This window comes from Melospiza melodia, chromosome 3 (genome assembly GCF_035770615.1).
Source record: "Melospiza melodia melodia isolate bMelMel2 chromosome 3, bMelMel2.pri, whole genome shotgun sequence".
Taxonomy (NCBI): domain Eukaryota; kingdom Metazoa; phylum Chordata; class Aves; order Passeriformes; family Passerellidae; genus Melospiza; species Melospiza melodia.
The window spans coordinates 112,420,684-112,441,607 of record NC_086196.1 but is presented as its reverse complement, the minus strand read 5'-3'; the positions used below and the strand labels follow the sequence as shown (position 1 = coordinate 112,441,607).

The 20,924-nt window shown below is 54.3% G+C and overlaps 1 protein-coding gene across 1 annotated transcript; it reads right to left on the bottom strand.

The window, feature by feature from the left end:
- Positions 1-2,887: 2,887 nt before the first annotated feature.
- On the bottom strand, positions 2,888-19,606 carry PAX1 (paired box 1). The gene is made up of 7 exons (XM_063153362.1): positions 19,571-19,606; positions 8,747-8,988; positions 8,140-8,369; positions 6,728-7,417; positions 5,328-5,479; positions 4,769-4,961; positions 2,888-2,982 (listed from the first exon to the last, which is right to left on the bottom strand). The coding sequence occupies exons 1-7, from the start codon at positions 19,604-19,606 to the stop codon at positions 2,888-2,890; spliced, it is 1,638 nt and encodes a 545-aa protein (XP_063009432.1).
- Positions 19,607-20,924: the final 1,318 nt, after the last annotated feature.

Here is a 20,924-nt window from a genome sequence, read left to right as displayed (position 1 = left end):
TTAGCTGCAAAGAACCCAAAGGATTTGCACCGATCTGACTTTGGGAATTTTAGATCAGCTCTTTTCCAGCCTGGGCCCAGTCTTTGGTACCTTGGGATCATCCACAGGATGATGAGCCTGGATCTTCCCTGGGCCATCTGAGGGGATCCCCTCCAGCCCCTTCCAGCTTCTCCAGCCTGGAGCAAGGAGTGCTGGAATTCTGGAAAAGCAGATCCTGTGCTGGTGCCAAACATCTGCAAGCCCCAGTCCCCCAGCCCGTTCCTGCAGCAGAGGGATGGGTTTAAATCCTTAGGATTCCAAACACGCCAGGAAAGAAATCAATCTGGGCTCCACCAGCCAGTCTCCACTAACATTCCCCTCCTGCTCTGTGCTCCCCAAAGGGTGCTAAAGATATATGGAGCAGGTAAAGCTGATGGAAACGGTTCCAGCCTCGTTTTTTTCCAGGCTGCAAAGCCCATTCCATCGGAATTGCCGTGTTCCGAGGGATGGGATCGATTTTGACAGGACCACGGCTGCAGAAGTGTCAGGGCTGATGGTTTCCACCCCCTCACTTTGCTCCCATCAATTCCAAAAGTTCTGCCCCCATCAAGACCAATTTTCCCTGGATGCTGTCAGGCTGCCTGCTCTGTGGCCAGGCAGAGCAGCACCTCACCTCACCCTGCCTAAAAATCCCATTTTATTTTATTTATTTTGGGGATTTTTTTTTTTTTTTTTTTTTTGTGAGGGGGTCCTCTTCTCCCAGTATTTTCCATGAGCTGAGGTGCATGGTGCAGGCACTGAATTTCCCCAGGGATTTTCCCTGTGCTCCCACGGGAATACAAGTCCTGAGGGTGTTTTCCCACCCAACAAATCTCCTCCTTTATCCCTCTTCCCTGGGGATCCCAAGCCACGATGTCCTGGACCCTCCTAACAGGTGCCAGCTGGTTTAGGGCCTTTGGATTGGGGGTTTTGGTGGCTCTGCCTGCTCCAGGAATTCTGCTGGGCACAGGGAAATATTCTGGGGATGTTTAAGGAGAAAATCCCTTCTCCACAGGAAATCATGAAAATGGCATTTTTAATCACAGCCAGAGAGTGCCCAGGAATGGCCACCTTTGCCCTGTGGCTGTGCTCAGCAACCAGCTGTTTTTCCAGGGTTTTGGCAGGTCCATGGCAGTTTTGGATGGGAATAACTCAGGTGGTCATGCAGGATACTGGCAGGACAAGAATGGAAAGGATCTGACTCCAGCCTTGCTCATCCAGAGCCCCAGTCCCATATCCACAGGAATATTCCTGCCTGGGATATGGGAATGAGGAATCACATCCCAGCAGGACCAGAATGGAAAGGATCTGACTCCAGCACTGGTGCCTTGCTCATCCCAGAGCCCCAGTCCCAAATCCAGAAGGACATCCCTGCCTGGGATAAGGGCATGAGGAATCACATCCCAGAGCCCCAGTCCCGTATCCAAAGGGATATCCCTGCCTGGGATAGGGGCATGAGGAATCACATCCCAGAGCCCCAGTCCCGTATCCAAAGGGATATCCCTGCCTGGGATAGGGGCATGAGGAATCACATCCCAGAGCCCCAGTCCCGTATCCAAAGGGATATCCCTGCCTGCAATGCAGAGATGAGGAGCCCCAGCGGATGCTGAGAACTGGCACACAGCAAACACCACGCTTTAAGGTTTTTGCTGTCCCGCATCATTCCCAAAGCTGCTCTTCCACGCTCTGGAATGCGGTTTTTAATGGATAAACCTGGCAGGGGACGGGGCAGCTCCTCCTCCTTTTCCATCCTCATCCATCAGCTCCTCCATCCTCACATCCCTAAAATCCACTTAGCCGCAGTCGGGCTGCAGATCCTGCCCTGGGACTGTGCTCTCACCTCCTTGGATTTCCCGGGAACTTCCCTCCCTGCCGAGCCCTGCATTGGGAATCAGAGCCTGGCTTCAGCAGAGCCAGAACCGAATTTTGCCGCGCCGAGGCTGGAGACAGAGCCGTGTCCCGGGCTGGGCTGCGTTGGCATCTCCCTGTTCCCTCCCTCCCTCCTACCGAGCCGCGCTCTCCGCAGCAATCCCGGCGTGTTTTCCGCTGCCAGGACCTTCCCTGCCTGCCCCGCTGCAGGACCTGCCCCTTCCCACACAATGACGGGATCCACGCCAGCTGGAGCAGCCGGGAATGCGGAGCCCCATCCCGAGCGCATCCCAGCCGGCTGCCCGGGACCGCGGGGACACGGGGACAGTCCCCTGGATATGGGCAGCGCCAGCGGCGGGGAGGCGGCCACGGAGCCCCGGGATGCGGGAGAATCCCGGGAGGAAGCTCAGGGAGAGATTCCAAGCGATCCCACCGAGTCCTCCCGCTCCCGGTGAGCTCTGGAGAAGGGACGGTGCTCACCCTGAGTAGGGAGGTCACTGCAGTGTGCCCGCTGTTGTCACTTTTTATTGAGGTTCCTTGTTATAGAAATATCCCATAAAAAGTCCTGGAATTTTGGTCCGTTTCCATGGCGGGGCAGAGGCACTGGGAAGGGGCTGGAGAAACGGCTCCAGCACGGAGGGTGCCCCTTGGGGAAGCCGGGAATTGCTCCCCCGGGCTGGGAGAGAACCGGGAATGCTCCCGGAGGGAGGGAGGCAATCACGGCACCCAACAGTCCTCGGGAGTAGGGGGGAGGAGAAGGAAAAACTGAAAGCGAGGGGGAGAAAATACAATAAAATAAAATAAAATAAAGGAAAACTGAGTCTCTTCCGTCATCCCTTTCCGATCCAGTGGAGGCCAAGCGTCCCTCCGGGAATGTCCTGCCGGGGGTGTGCCGAGGCAGAGAGTCACCTGTCACCGCCCGGGCTGTCCCTTGTCCCCGCTCCGGGCTGCACGAGCCCATCCCAAGGTTCCAGGAGTCGCTGGGCGCTGCTCGGCGGCTCTAGGACGAGGAGGTCGGGATGGCGATGATGCCGTGCGTGGCGCTCAGGGGCTCCGCAGCTTTCCCCGCGGGGCTGGGCGCTTTTCTGTCCACCCCTGCAGGAAGGGGACAGGGGAGAAGGACAGGCGAGGCAGGGGATGGAGGCGCTCCGAGCACGGGGGGGACACCCCAAAACCGCCCCCAGAGCCCCCAGGAGCCAATGTGACCCCCAGTGACAGGGACAGCGCTGGTGGCACTGCCGGGGACACGGGGGGACCTGGCCAGGTGGCCCCGACCAGCCCCAGCCACGCACAGAACACATCCCTAAAAATTCCTAAAATTTGGGGTGTCCTGGACGGTGACTGTGCCGGGAAGGGGACAGGACCGTGCCACCGTTCCTGAGGCGATGGAATTCCTGCTGAGCTCCGTCCCACCCCGGCTCAGCGCTCGGGAATTCTGCCTTCAGGGATCGGGATATTTGTCCCGGGGCTGCTGGAGGCACGGGGATAAGCAGGGAGGGAAATCCAGGAAGCTGGGAAAGGGCTGAAATTGCCTGGCTGGGTTGTCCTTCCTGCTTTCCTGCCTTTTCCCAATTTTCCCACTCGCTACAGGTACCCTCAGCCCACCCTATCCTTCCTCCTCCAGCTCGTTTGTCGGATAAGCCAAGAAACCAATTTTAATCCGATTTTCCTCGTCCCAGACAAGTGGCAGAACAAGAAAACCGATCCAAAGGAAAAAATTGGAAAATTTCAAAATAAAAATTAAAGAGAAAAATAGAAACAAATTTTAAAACCACACGCAAAAAAAAAACCAACCCCACCAATAAATTTAAAACCTACACAGGTTTAGAGATAGTCTGGGGACAAAACAGCTTAAAAATTGGGTAATCAGAAAATTCAGGCCTCAAATAATTTTAAATACCTCGAAAATATGTTAAATATGCAAAGGTGACTGTGGTCGTTTTATATCCTTATTTTTTCCTTTCCTTCTTTCTCATTTTTTTCTTCATTCATTTTCCTTCCTTCTCTCCCTCTTTTTTTTTTTTCTTCTTCTCCTTTTTTTTTTTTTTTAATCTATAAATAATCTGTTTGAATTATTTATTTTCTCCCTCAATCGCTCCTCCCCGGCGCAGCTGAGGTTACGACTCGCAGCGGGTTAGAAACGGTAAAATTATTAAAAACCAAATAAATAAAAAACTCAATGAAACAAAAAAAAAAAAAAAAAAAAAAAAAAAAGGAAAACAACAACAAAAAAAAAAATTAAACGCCGGAGAAAACAACATAAAAAAGGACGAATAAACGGGGAATTAATTGCTAATTAATTAAAATGATAGAAAGTCAAATAATGCGGGGAAAATGACAAAAATGTCGAAGGGGATTTTATAGCCAGGGCGGAAAAATCGGGATCTTTAAAACGAGGGAATCGAGCTCTATTAATGAGGTTAAATAATTAACGGGAGATAAAAGCAACCCCCCCCTCGGACAGCTCAAATTGCTCCCGTGGGATTCCCGGCGGAGCGCTCGGAGGGAAATAATTCATTAATAACCGCGGGAGCCAATTAAACAAAACAACAGTTAATTACGATAACTAATAACCATAAACAAATCGTTAAATCATTGCTGTCAGTTAATGATTAATAGGTAATAACTGCGAATTAATGATTCCCTGTCAAGGCTTCTGTTTTGGAATCGGTGGGATGGGGGAACGCGAGGAAAGGCTCCTGCTTTGTCCCCGGCATTCTTACATTCCGGGGGAGATGAGCAGCCCGGGAATCCTCCCCATTCCCTGGCGGGCAGAGAAATTCCAATTCCAAACGGGATGGATCCTTCCCATCCCCGACGGGGCGGCCCCTCCCGAGCCCGGGGGTCCCTCCCGGCGCTGTCCCCCTCTGTCGCCGCTCACCTTGGCCGCCGGGCTGCTTGAAGGCCATGGCCAGCTCGCCGTGGTGGTGGCCCAGGGGGTTCCCCGGCGGCTGCCAGGGCGGGCCCGGCCCGATGTAGGCGCCGGGGGAGCCGCCGTAGACGCCGGGCTGGCTGGAGGGGGGGTACGCGCAGGCCGGCAGGAAGGTGCCCATGGAGGAGAGCCCCGCGCCGGGCTGGGGACAGGCACACAAAGGGGACAGGGGGCTCAGAATAGCGCGGACGGGGCTCCCTGTCCTCTCTGCCCACCTCCCTGGCCCCTCCCTGCTCTCCCTTCCCTGCCCCGTTCCAGCCCCACTCGTGCCATGATTCCCTGTCCCCCGTGTCCCTCTAACCCTCACCTGCGGGTATTTGATGTCCCCCGTGTCCCTCTAACCCTCACCTGCTGGTATTTGATGTCGCCGTCCATGGCAGCCTTGTCCTTCCCTGTCCCCTCCTGTCCCCCGTGTCCCCCAGCGCTCACCTGCGGGTATTTGATGTCCCCCGTGTCCCCAGCGCTCACCTGCGGGTATTTGATGTCCCCCGTGTCCCCCAGCGCTCACCTGCGGGTATTTGATGTCCCCCGTGTCCATGGCAGCCTTGTCCAGCCCGTTGACCGCCTGGCCCGGCCCGGGAAAGCCGCTCCTGTTCACTCCCGGGGGCCAATCCTCCATTTTCGGGGGGTACGCGGCCCCCTCGGTGCCAGCCAGAGCCCCTGCGGAACGAAACGTCAGCCCCGAGCAGCTTTTGGGGTGAAACAGAGAGAATTCCCGCTTTCCCAAACGCCTGGTTGTGTAAACCCACGGGCTGGGGGCACAAGAATCCGCGTTGCCTCCAGCGTCCCGAAATTTGGGATCACAGCGCGGGGAGAGTTTGCGGTGTCCCCCCCAAAACCCGCTCGCCGTCTCCCCCCCCGTCCCTCTCCCAATTCCCAATCCCCGATAATTTAGGGGCTCCAATTTCTCTCCCGACGAAGGGGATTTGGAGAAGTGACATCGGAATTTTAAGGATAAATGATTGCGCGGGGGGAAACGCATGCGGTTGATTTACTCGGGCTTTTGGAAGGATAAAAGGACCCGCAGCCCCCTGCCACGGCACGCTTGTCCCCCCTTGGAGCCGGCGGGGCTCGGCCTTGGTGCTGCCGGAGCCCCAAAATTCCCAAATTCCTCGGAAGAATCCAAAAGGCCGGATCCCAGTTGCCTTCTCTTCCCTTTCCTCCCTGGTTTTCCCTCTCCTCTTGTTTTCCCTTCTTTTCCCCTCCTTTTCACATATATATATATTTTATTTTTTTTAATCCCCCTTTGCAGAGAGAAATTCAGGGCTCCGAATTTGCGGTCGGCAATCTATCATCCCTAGGAAAATATTTTCCACATTTTTCATAAAAAGTTCAAGATGTGGCTGAGCCGAGGCCGCATCTGGCCCCGCCGCCCCGACGGGCTGGTGGAGCGGGGGGAGGCCCTTGGGAGAAAAAAAAGGGGGAAAAATTGGAATTGGGGGGGGTTGGGGGGGAGGAAAATATAAGAAATGAACAAAAAATAATTGGAAAAAACAGCAAAAAATTAAAGAAACGACAGCAACAAAAACTCGAATAAACTAAGGAGCTGAAACTAATAAAAAAAGAAGGAAAGACGCAAAAAGGCACGAAATGAGCTAAGAGGCACGAACCAAAGAAAAAGCCGAAAACAAGCAAAAAAAAAAAAAATCCCCGAACGAGCCGAAAGGCACGAAACAAACAAAAAAAAAAAAAACCCGAAAAAACCAAAAAACAACAACAAAAAAAACCAAACAAAAAAAACCCCAAACAAATTAAAAACCTCGAAACAAACAAACTACAAAAAAACCCCAACGGAACAAAAAAAATCAAAGGGACAAAACAAAGAGACAAAAACCGCTAAACCGACCAAGAAAGCGGGCTAAAAGAAGGACGGTGGGGGCGGAGGGGAGCGGAAGGCGCGGTACCCACCCGCCTGCTCCACGAAGGTGCGGATGCCCAGGATGTTGGTGACCGAGTGCGCCGAGGGCCAGGAGCGGGGCAGCGGCACCGGGGGCGCCCCGAGGTGCGGCGCGGGGTGCGGGGCGGCCTTGGCGGGCGGCGGCGCGGCCGGGCCCGGGTACGGGTATTGGTAAATGTGCGCGCAGGGCAGCGCGGCCGGCGGAGGCCCCGCGGGGGCCAGCGGGCCGATCTTGTTGCGCAGGATGCGGCTGATGGAGCTGACCGAGGGCACGTTGTACTTGTCGCACACGCCGTCGGCCAGCAGGCGGTCGCGGATCTCCCAGGCGAAGATGCCGGGGTCGCCCTGCTTGTAGTCGCGGATGTGCTTGACCACGGCCGGCGTGGTGACCCGCGGCTTGCTGCCGCCGATGGCCCCGGGCAGGATGGAGCCCGTCTCGTGGTAGCGGGCCAGGATCTTGCTGACGCAGCCGTGCGACACGCGGAGCTGGCGGCTGATGTCGCAGGGCCGGATGCCGAGCTGCGCCAGCTCCACGATCCGCAGGCGGATGGCGTTGGGCAGCGGGCGCCCGTTCACGAAGACGCCGCCCAGCTGGTTCACCTCGCCGTAGGTGTGCTCTGCGGGGCGGGACGGCACGGATCGGCACGGCACGCATTGGCGCGGGTGGGAGCGGCCGTGGTGCCCGCGGGGTGGGGATGGAGCTGCAGCGGGAAGGGGAGAGGGAAAAGAAGGGAGAAAGGGGAAGGGGAAGCGAGAAAGGGAGGGGGAAAGGAGGAAAAGAGGGAAGAAAGGAAAAGGAAGGGGAGAAAAGGAAAAGGGGGGGAAGGAAGAAAAATGGAAGAAAAAAAGAAGGGGGAAAAGGAAAAAGGGGGAAAAAGGAAAGAGGAAAGGGGAAAAGGAAAAAAGGAGAAAGGAAAAAAGGAAAAAAGGAAGAGGAAAAAAGGAAGGGGGAAAAAGGAAGGGGGAAAAAGGAAGGGGGAAAAAAGGAAGGGGGAAAAAAGGAAGGGGGAAAAAAGGAAGGGGGAAAAAAGGAAGGGGGAAAAAAGGAAGGGAGGGAAAAAGGAAAAGGGAAAAGCAAAACGAGAATGAGAGGGGAAGGGGAAAGAGAGAGAGAAAAAAGCCCAAGGGAAGGGGGAGAGAAGGAAAGAGAGAAAGGAGAGATAGAGACAGAAAAAAAAAAGTGAGATAAAAGTGACAGTAAAAAAAGAAGGAGGAGAAAAGACAGGGAAAGAATGGGAGAGAAAGAAAAGTCAGAAACGACGAAGGGGGGGAAAAGAGAGCACAAAAAAAGGAGAGCGGGACAAAAGGAGAGAAGGCAAAAGAACGAGAACGGGAGAAGGACTCGCAAGGAAGGAGCGGAGCGAAAGCGAAGGGAGGCGCGGGGAGGACGGAGCAGCGCGGAGCCCTCCCGGCACCCCGGCACCCCCGGCCGCCTCCTGCCCCTTCCCGGTGCCCTGCTCCGCCGGGAGCCGTCCCGGAGCGTCCCGGAGCCCGTGCGGGGCCGCACTCACCCATGGCCCGGCGCGGGGAGGGCGCAGCGCCCGCATAGAGAGCGCGGGGGGCGGCCGGGCCGGGCCGGGCCGGGCCGGGCCGGGCCGGGGGGTCCTGGCGGCGCCGGGAGCGAGCCCCGCTCGCGGGGAGCCCCCGCCGCTCCTCGGGATCAATTTGACGTGGGAACCGCGTCAATCGCGGCCGTCACGGCGGAGGCGCCGCCGCCCATTGGCTCCCGCCCGCTCCTAAATGGCCGCGGCCGGCGGGGCCGGGGGAGCCGCCCCCTCCGCCCGCCCCCTCGGGGCCGCGCCGCCGCCACCGGCACCCCCCGAGCGCCCCCGAGCTGCGGGAGGGCACGGCCGGGACACGGCCGGGACACGGCGGGGACACGGCGGGGGCTCACGGACCCCGGGCTGCCGGTGACCCGGAGCCTCCCCACGAGGGACAGGGGCACGGACAGGGACAGGGACACGGACAGGGACGCGGACAGGGACACGGACAGGGACGCGGACAGGGACGCGGACACGCACCTGCCTCACCTCCTGCCCAGACGGACGGGACCGGACCGGACGGGCGCGTTTTGGGGGACACGTATCCCTGCCCGGGGGTGTTCCCCCGAGGAAGCGCTGCTGCTCAGCCACTGGAGGCGAAATCCGCCCGTTTCGGCCCCAAAAAACCCGGCCCGCAGGCGAATCCGTCCAACGCGGCTGGATTCCCGGGGATTTTTATCCCCGCTCACGGAGAGCTCGGTGGGAAGACCGTGAGTGCTTCCCGCAAAAGACTGGAAGGGTGGGGGGCAGGTGCGGCCGTGACGGCCCTGCGGATCCCTGGGGATGGGTTTTTGGGAGGTCTGGGGGTCCCCTGCCCTGGTGGAGGAGCCTTTCCCCCTGTAGCCCTGGAGCCTTTTCCTCCCTGGTGCCGGAGCATCCCTCGCTGCCTGGGGATGAGGTTTTTCCAAGGAAAAAATCCCGTAAGGAAAAGACTCCCCAGCCTGCTCCCCGCACGCCACCCGCGTTCCCCGAACCCTGCCGAGTTCCCGGGAACATCACCGGGATCCAGGAATTCCCCGCAGGAATGCGCGCCTGGATATAGCGGGGGTGGAAAGGGAGAAAAGCAAACGGGAAAGGGAAAAAGCGGGAAAGGAATAATAGGAAGGAAACTAAGGAAAAGATGTAGAGGATGGAGGGAAATCAACCTGAAAAGAAAACGAGAAAGGAAAACAAAAATAAGAAGGGAAGAGAGGCAGATGATGAAGGGAAGTTAAGCTGGAGAAATGAAAAAATGAAGGGGAAAAAAAAGCAAAAAGAAAATAGTTTTTAAAATTAGGATAAAGAAAAATAACTAAGGGAAAATAAGGGAAAACAGAAAATTGTTGAAAGGAATTGGGAAAGAGAGAGAGGAGAAGAAGGGAAAGGAAAGGGGCGGCTGCTCAGGTGAGATGCGGCGGCGGCAGGAAAATCCCAATTAATTTGCTCCCTGTCCAGCTCCCGGCGGAGCTCCAGGAGCAGCACCGCACCCCCAAATCTGCTCCCCCCTGGCCATTCCCTGCCCTGTCCTGGTCGCGATGGTTTCCATCTGCTCCGGCTCCTCTTTCCCTTCTCCAGCCCCTCTTTCCCAGCTTGAACACGATCCAGCGCAAAAAAAAAAATTTAAAACCCTTAATTTTCCCTGTTTTTGCCAAAGCTGCTGGAATTTTGTGGGTATTTTCATGCCGGGCTGAGCCTCGGGTGACAGGCGCGATTTTACGTCATTAATTTTGCTGAATAAAAATCAAGAGGAGCAGGGAGCTCTGGAAGCTTCTCCCTTTTTTTTTTTTTTTTTTTTTTTTTAATTTTAAATATATTTATCAGGAATAGTGGATGGAAATATCAAGGATATTGGAAAGGAATGTCAAGGACGTTCTGCTGCAGCAGCTGGAGATTAGAATAGTTAAAGGTAGGGGGTCCTGGGTGTTTGACCAGTATTTATTCCCTACTATTTGTTACAAAATAATATAATTAATATTACACTGTAATAGAATAAAGCTGTTAAATTATTATTCAATAACAATGATATATTCTATTGTTGTGTTGCTATCTAATACTGCCATCCTGTGCTACATCATTTTATTATTATTAATTCATTGCTGATTCAGGAACGCTGGGGCTCTTGCAGGAGTTTATGGAGCTCCTTTTCCATCGGGATCAAACCAAACTGGAAAATCCTGTGGGATCAGGCACTCTGAAAACCCCCAGAAAGTGCTGGGTGCCTCAGCCTGTGCTTTGTGTGTCAGAGACAGCACAGAATTCCAACAGGATTTTTTTCCCAGCCTTTTGCCCAAAGGCAGGGAGTTGGAGGATCCCCAAAAATCTTCCTGGTCGCTGAAGAGGAGCGTTTGAGAGCTCAGCAAAATAAAATCCTTCTCCAGAGCTTCCCTCTGAACATCTCTGTCAGGTCTGTCAAGGCCACAGCTCCGATAATTAACAATAATATTTGTCAAAAGCGATTTTCTCCCGTAAAATCCCTCCCCGCCAGAGGCTCCTCAAACACACCCGGATTAAAACCACACCAAACCCCCGGGAGTTTTTCCATTTGAGTTTTTTTGTTTGTTTTTTTTTTTTTTCTCTCCCTAAAAAATCCCTCTGCGTTCTCTGATGAGAGATTCTCAACGTGAAAACCAGAGCGGGATCCCGGAGCCTTTAAATAAAAAATTCCTGATGGGAAAGGTTGCCGATCCGAGGGCAGCGCGGAGCGCTGAAAATCCTCAATAAATCGCATGGGTCCATCCTGCTTTTGTCTTTATTTGGATTTTCTCCTCTTTTTTTTTGCCCGGTAGCCGTTTCAATGGCTTTTTTTTTTGTGGAATCTCATTCCATGCCCTGAGTGCAGCGTGGGGATGTGCGGCTCCAGCCGCATCCCACAGCTCTGGATGTGCCCGGGATCCCCTCTCCTTCCCAGGGCTCGATATTTAAAAACACCGAGTTTTTGGGGAAGAATCCCGGTTTATCGGCGGAGCCCAGGGCTGGAAGGAGCGGGGGCATTGAAGGTCGGTCCCTGCGAATCCCGCTCGCCACATCTGGGAGCGGCGTGCGAGGAGCGGCCTCTGGAAAGGACCGGGAGAGACGGGAATGTGGGGAAAGGACAGAGCCGGGCTCCTTCCTCTCCCTGCCGCCATTCCCGGGAAAACCGGCATCTCTGTGCTGGGAATTCCTCCGGGAGTGCTGAAAACGCGCAGGGCCTCTGGTGGGAGCGGGAGGTGCCGTGAGACACCAACAGCTCTTTCCCATAGGGAAGGATTCCCCTGGAATTGTGAAATCCTTGAGGCTGGAGAAGCCCCCCAAAACCATGGAGCCCAGCCCTCTCTCTCCCTGGGGAATGAATATTCCCTGGCTCCTGCAGTGCTCTGAAAGAGAAACAAAATTCCTCCCAACATTTCCCTTCGGGTTGAGCTCCCGCTTAAGGCTGAGCGAGCCCTGGCTGGGTGTAAATCCAGGCGGGATCAGCTCCCGGCTCTGCAAACAAACCCCACAAACACGCGGGGCTGGGGCCGAGGGGCTGCTAAAGCCATTCCCGGTGTTTTCCTAGCGGGATGGATCCCCCCTCCCGGCCACCGCCGGGCCGCGGGCTTGGCAGGGAGCGGGATGTGGAGCTGTGCTGCTGGAAAAACACCTCGAGGAGGCTGGAACAGCACCCGGGGCTCGCTGGGGTTGGCACGGGGAGAGCAGGGAATCTGCTCCTCCACGGAAAGAGCTGGGAGGAGATTCGATAGGATTTGGTAATGTTAAAGTCAGGTTTTAGGGCATGGATGCGTCCAGCAGCGTTTGGGGCATGGATGGGTCCAGCAGCGTTTAATGCAGGATCTTGTCGTCCTGAGAGGGTCTCGTAGGAAAGAGGGTGGGGTGTACACGAGGGTGGCCTGAAAAGTGAGATAAATAATCCATGGATTTCCCCAGGGATGGCTCTGAACCTGCCGGGCTGCTCAGCCTGAAAAGGAGGAAGAAAAATCTTGAATTCCCCGTTGGTTTTCCTCGAGGTGAATTGGCTTCGATGGTGGAGGCGGATTTTAAAAAACATTTTATAGGGCTGGATATTAATTTATAAGTGCTGAATATGACATTATTGAATATATAAACACTGAATTCAATAATCCTGGATTTTCCAACGTCCCCTTTGCAGCTCTTTCCGCTGGTGCCACACTCCAGAGCCCCTGGCTGTGCCCAGGGTGCCATTCTGCCCCTCCAGAGCTCCCTGGTGCAGCTCCAGAGGATTTCCCGAGGGTTCTGGAGCCATTTGGAGGCAGGTAAACTCTTTTCAGGGCTCATTTCCCAGCAGAAACTCGTCCCAGTGCGAAGATGCAGGGCCAGAGCGAGGTGAGCAGCACAGAACATTGCAAACACCATAAAGGCCCCGAAGAATCACAGCAAAACTCTGTTTATTTCTCCCTGTGTGGGAATGGGGGATATAAAATGGGATTTAAAGCTGTGAAGAGCTGCCTTGTCCGCTCCAGCCGATTCCTGAATCCCAAAAGTCCCTCGGCTTCCCATTCCTGCCTGACAGCTCCTCCGTGCACATGGCCTTTAAAATTAAATATGGGAGGGGATAAAAAAGAACTTTTCCTCACTGCTCTGCCTCCCTGAATCTGCAGGAGACCATCCAAATAAACCAGAAAATAATTATTTACAGCCTTATAAATTACTGTCACTGATTTCTCCAGGAGTAAAAACACCTTTTTGGAGCAAAATGGGATTTTTCAATGTTTTTGTTTTTTGCAGGTTTGTGGGGTTGAGTAGATATATTTTGAGCTGGGGAAGATTTGGGGGTTCAGACTTGTTTGGTAAGAGAAATACGTAAGAAAAAGTGGCTGGAAAAGTTTAATTTTATTTGAGAAAATCTCAAATTTTGGTTCAAATGAGGTTTTTGGTAAGGTGAATTGTGCTGCTCTCCTGGAAGAGCAGTGGTGGGATGGAGCCTTGGAATGGGAATATCTGGGATGGGGCGCATGGACTGGGAATTCAGAGGAATTCCCCCCCTAAATCCAACACTGGGAAAGCACCCGGGATGTTGGAGTTATTGTGCATTACCGGAAGCGCTCCATGCCAGAATTCTAAGGCAGTAATTGGGATAAAATGGGAATGAAATTTCACATCTTGTCCTGGCAAGGGGGAAGTGGGAGCTCCCTTTGGAAAGGCTGCACACAAACAATGCTCCTGCCACTCATCCCGTGGCACCGCCAGCTCTCCGGGCACTGGTTTCCATTTATTCCCCGGGATTCTGGGAGATGTCAGCAGGATTTAACACACATGATGTGGGCAGATGAATGAGCTGGATCCTTTTCTGGGAACGAGAGCTCCTGGGGCTCTGTGTGGTTCTGCAGCTCCAGAGATGGAGGGATTTATTTCGGGAGATCTGGACTCCATTTCAGGCCGGGAAAATCCTGCTGAAGTCAAGGGGGAGCTTCCCACTCCCGTCAGCAGGTCCCAGGAATGCACTCAAAACACAGCTTGGCTTTAAAGCCAGGCTTAAGTCTTCCTTCTGAAAGGTGAGGGGTTTAAAAGAGCATTTCTCGTTTTACCTGGCTCTGGGATTGTAAAAGAATCCTGCAGGATGCTGGAAGTTTTATGGATCCAGGTTGGGACCTCTGTGTTGTCTGGGAGCTCTGATATCCCAGAATTATCTGGATAAACGCCATGGATGTGCCCAGCCAGCAGTTTTGGAGAGCCTGCCCCATCCCTCCCCTCTCAGCTGTGATTTCCTCATGGGAGGTGAGGGATTTCCAGCCCAAATTCCCGCTCCTGCCCCTCTCCACCTTCACTCCATCAAGGATCAATTCCTGTTTTAATCCTCCCTCCAAAGCAGCCCAGGAAGTGAAGAAATTCCCCCAGGGCAAGGCCCGGATTGGGTCATTGTCCCCCAAAACACACTTGGGAGTGGCCCAGCGCTGGGGCCACAGAAGCCTGATGGTTCCAGATCCTTCCATGGGGAACAGGATCCGGGGAAAGGGAGCATCAGCTCCAGGGAATACTGCTGGGAGCTCAAAACCCAGCCCAGGCAGGGAGACAAAGGAGCTCCCTGGGATGGAGGGAATTCCACAGGACACCCTCTGCCATGATCTTCTCTTCCCTCTCCTTACCTGCTCCAAAATCCAGCAGGGATTCACTTCCTCAAGATGGAATTCCTCTGACTGAAACCAAGAGATAACATCCACGGAAGGGAACCATCCCCATCCATCCCGAGCCCGGCTCTGGCATTCCCCATTGGAAATAATTTATATCCTCTGGTCTGCCGGGCTTGTCCCACCAGCCCTAATGACTGGTTCTGTTTAATTTTCAGCTGCTTAATTGCAGCCGAACACTTCAACACCACTAAATTAAAACAAGCTCCCAGCGTTTCCTTGCCTGGGCTCCTGGCCCCGCTCCAAGGGGCGCTTAAAGCAACCTCACACGGTTTGTTCCTGCCACACAGGCTGCTCCCTTCCCGAAAAAAACCCTCTGTGTGCCTAAACCCAACCAAGTGGGAGCATGGAAAACAAATTCCAGGTGGGATACGACTGGGATGAGGCTGCGTTCCCTCCCCCTGAGGGTATCCAGCCATTCCCGTGGCTTGGAAAAGGGTTTTGGGGCCAGGAGCATCCTACAGGGAGCAGAGCTCAGCCTGGAGATGCTGCCCTGATGGAGAAGCTGCTGTTGGTGGGGTTTTTGCCAGGCAATTCTGCATCTTGGAGCAAATTTCCCAGTGTGGAAGCACTGTGGGTGTCAGGTACCCATTAAAAAGGAGCCAGAGGAAATGGAGCTCCTCCAGCAGTTCATATTCCAGGGTAATAATGGATGTTTAGGGTTGGGATGTGCCCTTTCCAGCGCCATTCAGGGGGGGGATTGTTTGCTCTGGGAGTGGATGTGCTTGTGGAGGGCTGGGAATCCATCAGCAATGCCAGGGCTGGGACATGGAGCCGGGAGAGGGAAGGACAAAGAGAATCTGCAGAGAGTGGGGAGAAACGAGCTGAGGGCAAAGCTGGCTCCTTTCCAGCCACAGGAGCCTCATGGCTCGAGATCCTTCCATGGGGAGCCCATCCCATCCCATCCCATCCCATCCCATCCCATCCCATCCCATCCCATCCCATCCCATCCCATCCCATCCCATCCCATCCCAGCCAGGACAGAGGGAAAAACTCAACCCCCGAGGGAGGGAGGGAGGGAGAGCAACCCCCTTTAATTGGGGGGTAAAAATAACCCAAACCTGCAGGAGCAGCCCATGGAAAACTCCTATAAAGTTGAAAGGCCCTGGAAGCCGGGCAGGCTCCTCGTGCCCATAAATAATTTCCTCGTGGATCAGCGGAAACAATGCAATTAGGGGCCGGCTGCTGCAGCACGGTGGGACGGCAGCCAGGCAGGCCCTGGGAATGCTCAGACATCGTGCACAACTCCTCCCTGCTGCCTGGAGGTTTTTGGGCTTTCACTGGGTTTTTCTTGGCTTTTCTGTGGCCGAGATGACCCCAAAGTCTCTTTTTTCCCAGCCCCGCTACCGAAGAAGTCGGGATTCGTCAGTTCTGCTTTTCAGAGTTGTTTCTTTTTCCTTATATATAACTATCTATTTCCTTGTCTATAACTATCTATTTCCTTGTCTATAACTATCTATTTCATCTATTCTTTCTCTGATCCACTGAGGTCTGACCAGCAGGTTGGGTTGTGATCGCCCTTGGGGTGGTGTTAACTTTTTATACTATTAACTACATGTACTTTATTTACAATAATTTTCTAATATCTATCACCTATATTAGACAGTCTGTCTCTACTCTAAACCAATCCAGAAGTGTCACCATCGCAGCAGAAGATGAAGGACAAGAAGAAAGACAGGACACGCCCAGATTCCTCCATCTTGCTTTTTGAACCCCCATTCTAAATCCCCCAAAATTCTACATTTTCACCCTGTGACGAATTAACTATCATTGTACTCAGACCCTTGTGGCTTGTAAATCTTCACACAAAGTTGGGAATTGTTTCCATGGGATAAAATCGAAGGCACGGGTATTTTTCACTCCGTGCCAAGGTCTCTGAGCCCCCTGCCAGGGTCTTGAATCACCCAGAGGAATGTCCTGGGTTCTGACAGGTTTTTGCCTTCTTTAGACGAGACAAGGGGACAAGGGCCAGGCCTGGCTGCTGCAGGGACCGAGCAGGATGGCTGGGATAAGAGGGATGGGATGGATTGGGAAATGGGAGTGATGTGCCCAGTAAGGAGCTGTGGGATGAAGGGATGGTCTTCCATGGGGCTGTGTCCACCCTCCTCACCTCAAAAAAAAAAAAAAAAAAAAAAAAAAAAAAAAAAAAAAAAAAATCAAAGGAGGCCTTGCATGGACACCTGGAGGGAGGAGGAGCCCGGACAAAGCCTGAAAGCCGCGTTTGTGGAGGGTTACCTGATCCCGGTGCGGGCTGAGGTGAGAACAGCGGCTGCCTGATCCTTATCTCGGCAGCAGACACAATGCCCCGCGTCTGTCCCTGTGCCAGCATGGGGGGAAAACACCTCCAGAGCATTTCCTTCTGCTCAGCCCCTGGGCAGCAGCGAGGAGAGGAAGCCCAGAGCCAGCGACCCGCACGGGATCTGCTCTCCTGCAGGAAATTCCTTGCCCTGGGATTAACAAAGCCGCCAATAAACCTGAGCAGGATTGATTTTTCTCAAAAAGCTCAGTGGTTCAAATCTTCTGGGGTTCCTTCATATCTCCCTTAGGAGATGGATTGGCTCTTACATTTTTCCAAGAGAGTGAGAGTGACAGGGGACATCCATCCATCCATCCATCCATCCATCCATCCATCCATCCATCCATCCATCCATCCATCCATCCATCCATCCCTCCACCCTTTGGACTCCCATTGCTCCATGCCCACCCTTTTTACCATCCACTGGCCAATCTCAACCCCAAAAATCTTCATTTCTTCCCAGTGGGACACAGAACCGGGGGTGACCCCAAGCTGTGTCCCTATCCCAAGGAGGGGGCTTCCTCAGGGAGCCACTGGTACATGGAAAAAGGCTCCTGACCTGCTTATTCCTCTGTCCAGAGGGATTTTCTCTGGAGAGGGTTCAGGCAGGATCCTGGCTGCAAAAGAGGGATGATGAGCTCAAGAAGGGTGAGCAAACGTCCCAGGATAATTTGGAATATGGGGGAGGAAAAGAAGCCCGAGGGAACACAAGGAAACTCCTTTTCCACCAGCCCGTTATACCTCCACCCTGAGCTGCAATTCCCTATCCCTAATTAAGGATATTTGAACCCCAAACTCCACCTGGCAGAGCCTCCAGGGAAGTTTTCCAGCGTGGATCTGCTCCCTGAGGGCTCTGGTTCTGCTCCATGCCGGGTGGATGGTGGCAAAGCTGCGCTGGCCCAGGAGATGGAGCCACCACATCCCAGCCTCTGGCTCCTCCTGGAAAACCCCGGCAAGCCAGGGCCTGCCGAGCAGGAAAAGGCCCCTGAAGGGGATATCTTTCACCTCTTGGTGACTTCTTCCACAAATATCCCGTCCTTCAACACCTTTCTGTTGACAGAGTCTTTGTCAATAGCGCCTGAACTTCAAGCTCGATCCCAATCTCCGCTCCAGTGGGGGGAACCGGTTGTGCCAGAAGTGCCCGCCAGAGGCGTCTGGGGGGGAACACGGCCCTTTCCATGGAAAAATTCCTCCTCAATTCCCTGCGTGCAAGGGAATCTCACAAATCCCTGGTTGTGGGACACCCGAGGTGCTCAGAACAGACAGGAGACGTGGAGCTGCTCCATGAAGGTGTTGCTGGCATAAAATACATTTAAATTCCCAAAATGCTTCTTGGATTCAGCAGCACGTGGAGAATAATCCACAAAGAACCCCAGAATTGTTTGGGTGGGAAGAGATTTTAAAGATCATCCCGTTCCATGGACAGGGACACCTTCCACAACCCCAGGCTGCTCCAGACCCTCTCCAACCTGGCCTTGAGCATGAACAGGAAAAGTTGTTTGTTACTTTAAAAGCGTCCATGAAAAAGTCTCTGGAAAAAACAACAACAAAATTTAAATATCAATATGCAGATTTTTACCTTAAAAGGGTTTTTTAAAGTGTTACTGGATTAAAGGAAAAAACGGAGCAGCAGAGGTGAAGGAAGCACCTTTATCCTATCAGCCGTGAAGATCTGAAATTTAGGAATGGAGATAAAGTTCACCAGGGTTTCTCTGGAAAAGTTAGAAATATTTATGGATTGTCAGAACTACCCCTTAGCTGTGCATTTTCAGCAAAGATTTACGTTTTTTAAATAAGAGGGGGAAATAAATTTTCCTTTTAAAATGGTTCTGGAGAGGCAAAGCTCAGGGCTGGGCAGGTTTTTGGGAAGAACCTTTGGATGGCTCCAGTGGGAGGCATGATGTGCCTCCATGCACAGCTCCGGAGCAGGTCAGGTGTCAGAATCCTTGACTGGGAAACCTCCTGCAGGGGGGAAAAAGGAGGAAAAAACCGAGAAAAGAGGCAGGAATGCGCTGCCAGCCTGGAGGCTCCCTCTAGCGCCGCTTCCCAGAGCTGCCAGGGGCCGGGGATCCTCGCATCCCGGCAGGAAAAGCTGTGGAGGGGACAGCCAGCAGAGCTGCCCTCCCCGGCCATTCCGTGCCCCATCTATTCCCTGCTCCAGCCATTCCCTGCCCATCCATTCCCTCCCCGGCCATTCCCTGCTCCATCCATTCCCTGCCCCAGCCATTCCCTCCCCATCCATTCCCTGCCCATCCATTCCCTCCCCATCCATTCCCTGCCCATCCATTCCCTCCCCAGCCATTCCCTGCTCCAGCCATTCCCTGCCCATCCATTCCCTGCCCATCCATTCCCTCCCCATCCATTCCCTCCCCATCCATTCCCTCCCCATCCATTTCCTCTCCAGCCATTCCCTGCTCCAGCCATTCCCTCCCCATCCATTCCCTGCTCCATCCATTCCCTGCTCCAGCCATTCCCTGCCCATCCATTCCCTGCCCATCCATTCCCTGCCCATCCATTCCCTCCCCATCCATTCCCTGCTCCATCCATTCCCTCCCCATCCATTCCCTGCCCCATCCATTCCCTGCCCATCCATTCCCTGCTCCAGCCATTCCCTGCCCCAGCCCTCAGGACACTTTTGGGTGTCCTTTTCCAGCTGGTGCCACCAAAACCCCGGAGCAGGGACCCCAGGGACACTGAGCAGTCCTGGATCCCGGCGTGGCAAATCCCAGGAAGGGCTGACAGCAGTGGGAAGTGACGGCTCCCAGCCCTGGGGACATTCCCGTCTGTGTCCCCTGTCCCTGCCAGCACACACACAAGTGCCACTCGCCAATGTTTGCCCTGGCTGAGCTGAGATGGATCCATGTGGCAGTGTCCAAAGCCAGAGTTTGGTGTTCCTGGATACACCTGGGCACTCACCTCTCTCCCACACGCGTCCCCTTCTGTCCTGTCCATGTCCCCGAGGAGGGAGAGGCACAGGGACAGCCATGGGGACAATCACTGAGGAGCAAGGGACAGCCAGAGCATTTTCCAGCATCTCAGGGACTGCCCCAGATCCCAAATCCCCATCCCATGAGGAGCAGTCCCACCCCTCTATGCCCTGAGGGATGTCACTCTCCCAGGTCCCAAATTCCCAAATCCCCATCCCATGAGGAGAAGCCCCCATACCTCTGTGCCCTGGGGGTTGTCACTCTCCCACATCCCAAATTCCCATGAGGAGCAGTCCCATCCCTCTGTGCCCCGGGGGATGTGACTCTCCCAGGTTCCAAATTCCCAAATTTCCAAATCCCCAAATTCCCAAATCCCCATCCCATGAGGAACAGCCCCATCCTTCTGTGCCCTGGGGAATGTGACTCTCCCAGGTTCCAAATCCACAAATCTCCATCCCATGAGGAGCAGCCTCATCCCTCTGTTCCCTGGGGGATGTGGCTCTCCGAGGTCCCAAATTCCCTGATCCCCAAATCCCCAAATCCCCAAATCTCCAAATCCCCAAATTCCCAAATCCACATCCCATGAAGAGCAACCCCATCCCTCTATACCCTGAGGGATGTGACTCTCCCAGGTCTCAAATTCCCTAATCCCCAAATTCCCAAATCCCCATCCCATGAGGAGCAGCCTCATCCTGCTGTGCCCTTGGGAATGTGATTCTCCCAAATTCCCAAATATCCAAATTCCCATCCCATGAGGAGCAGCCCCATCCCTCTGTGCCCTGGGGGATGCTCCCACTCCAAGGCCTTCCCAGAGCTCCATCCCATGGAATCTGTGTCCCCACCCGGCACCATCTCCTCCCTCTCCCTCCAGGACCGCAGCTGGTTCGGGGGGAAAACAAAACGGGAGAGGGATCTGGTGCTTCCCAGAGCACGGAGGGTGGGATGTGCTGCTCCCACGGGATTTGAGCCCGGCCAGGCCGCTCCCAGCAGCGCTGCAGCATCTCCAGGCGCCGGGAGATGGCAATCTCCATCTTCCGATGGCATTCCCGGCGCCGGGAATGAGCCTGGTGAGGCCCTGACACCCCCGAGCTCCCAGCAGGGAAATCCCGCTCCAGCCCTTCCAGAGGAGCGGGATTCATTCCCCGTGCTCGAATCAATACCGGGTATTTACCCTGCGCCGCTTTATCCGCCCCCATCTTCCCGAATAAACGGGGCAGAGTTGGAGCGGCCCCGTTATCTGTTTGCCATCGGCCCCGGGTCTGGCGGCTGCTCGGGCTAAGCTCTGGATCAACACGGGTTCATTGGCTCCTGTCACTGCGGGCCGAGCCGAGTGAGACATCAAA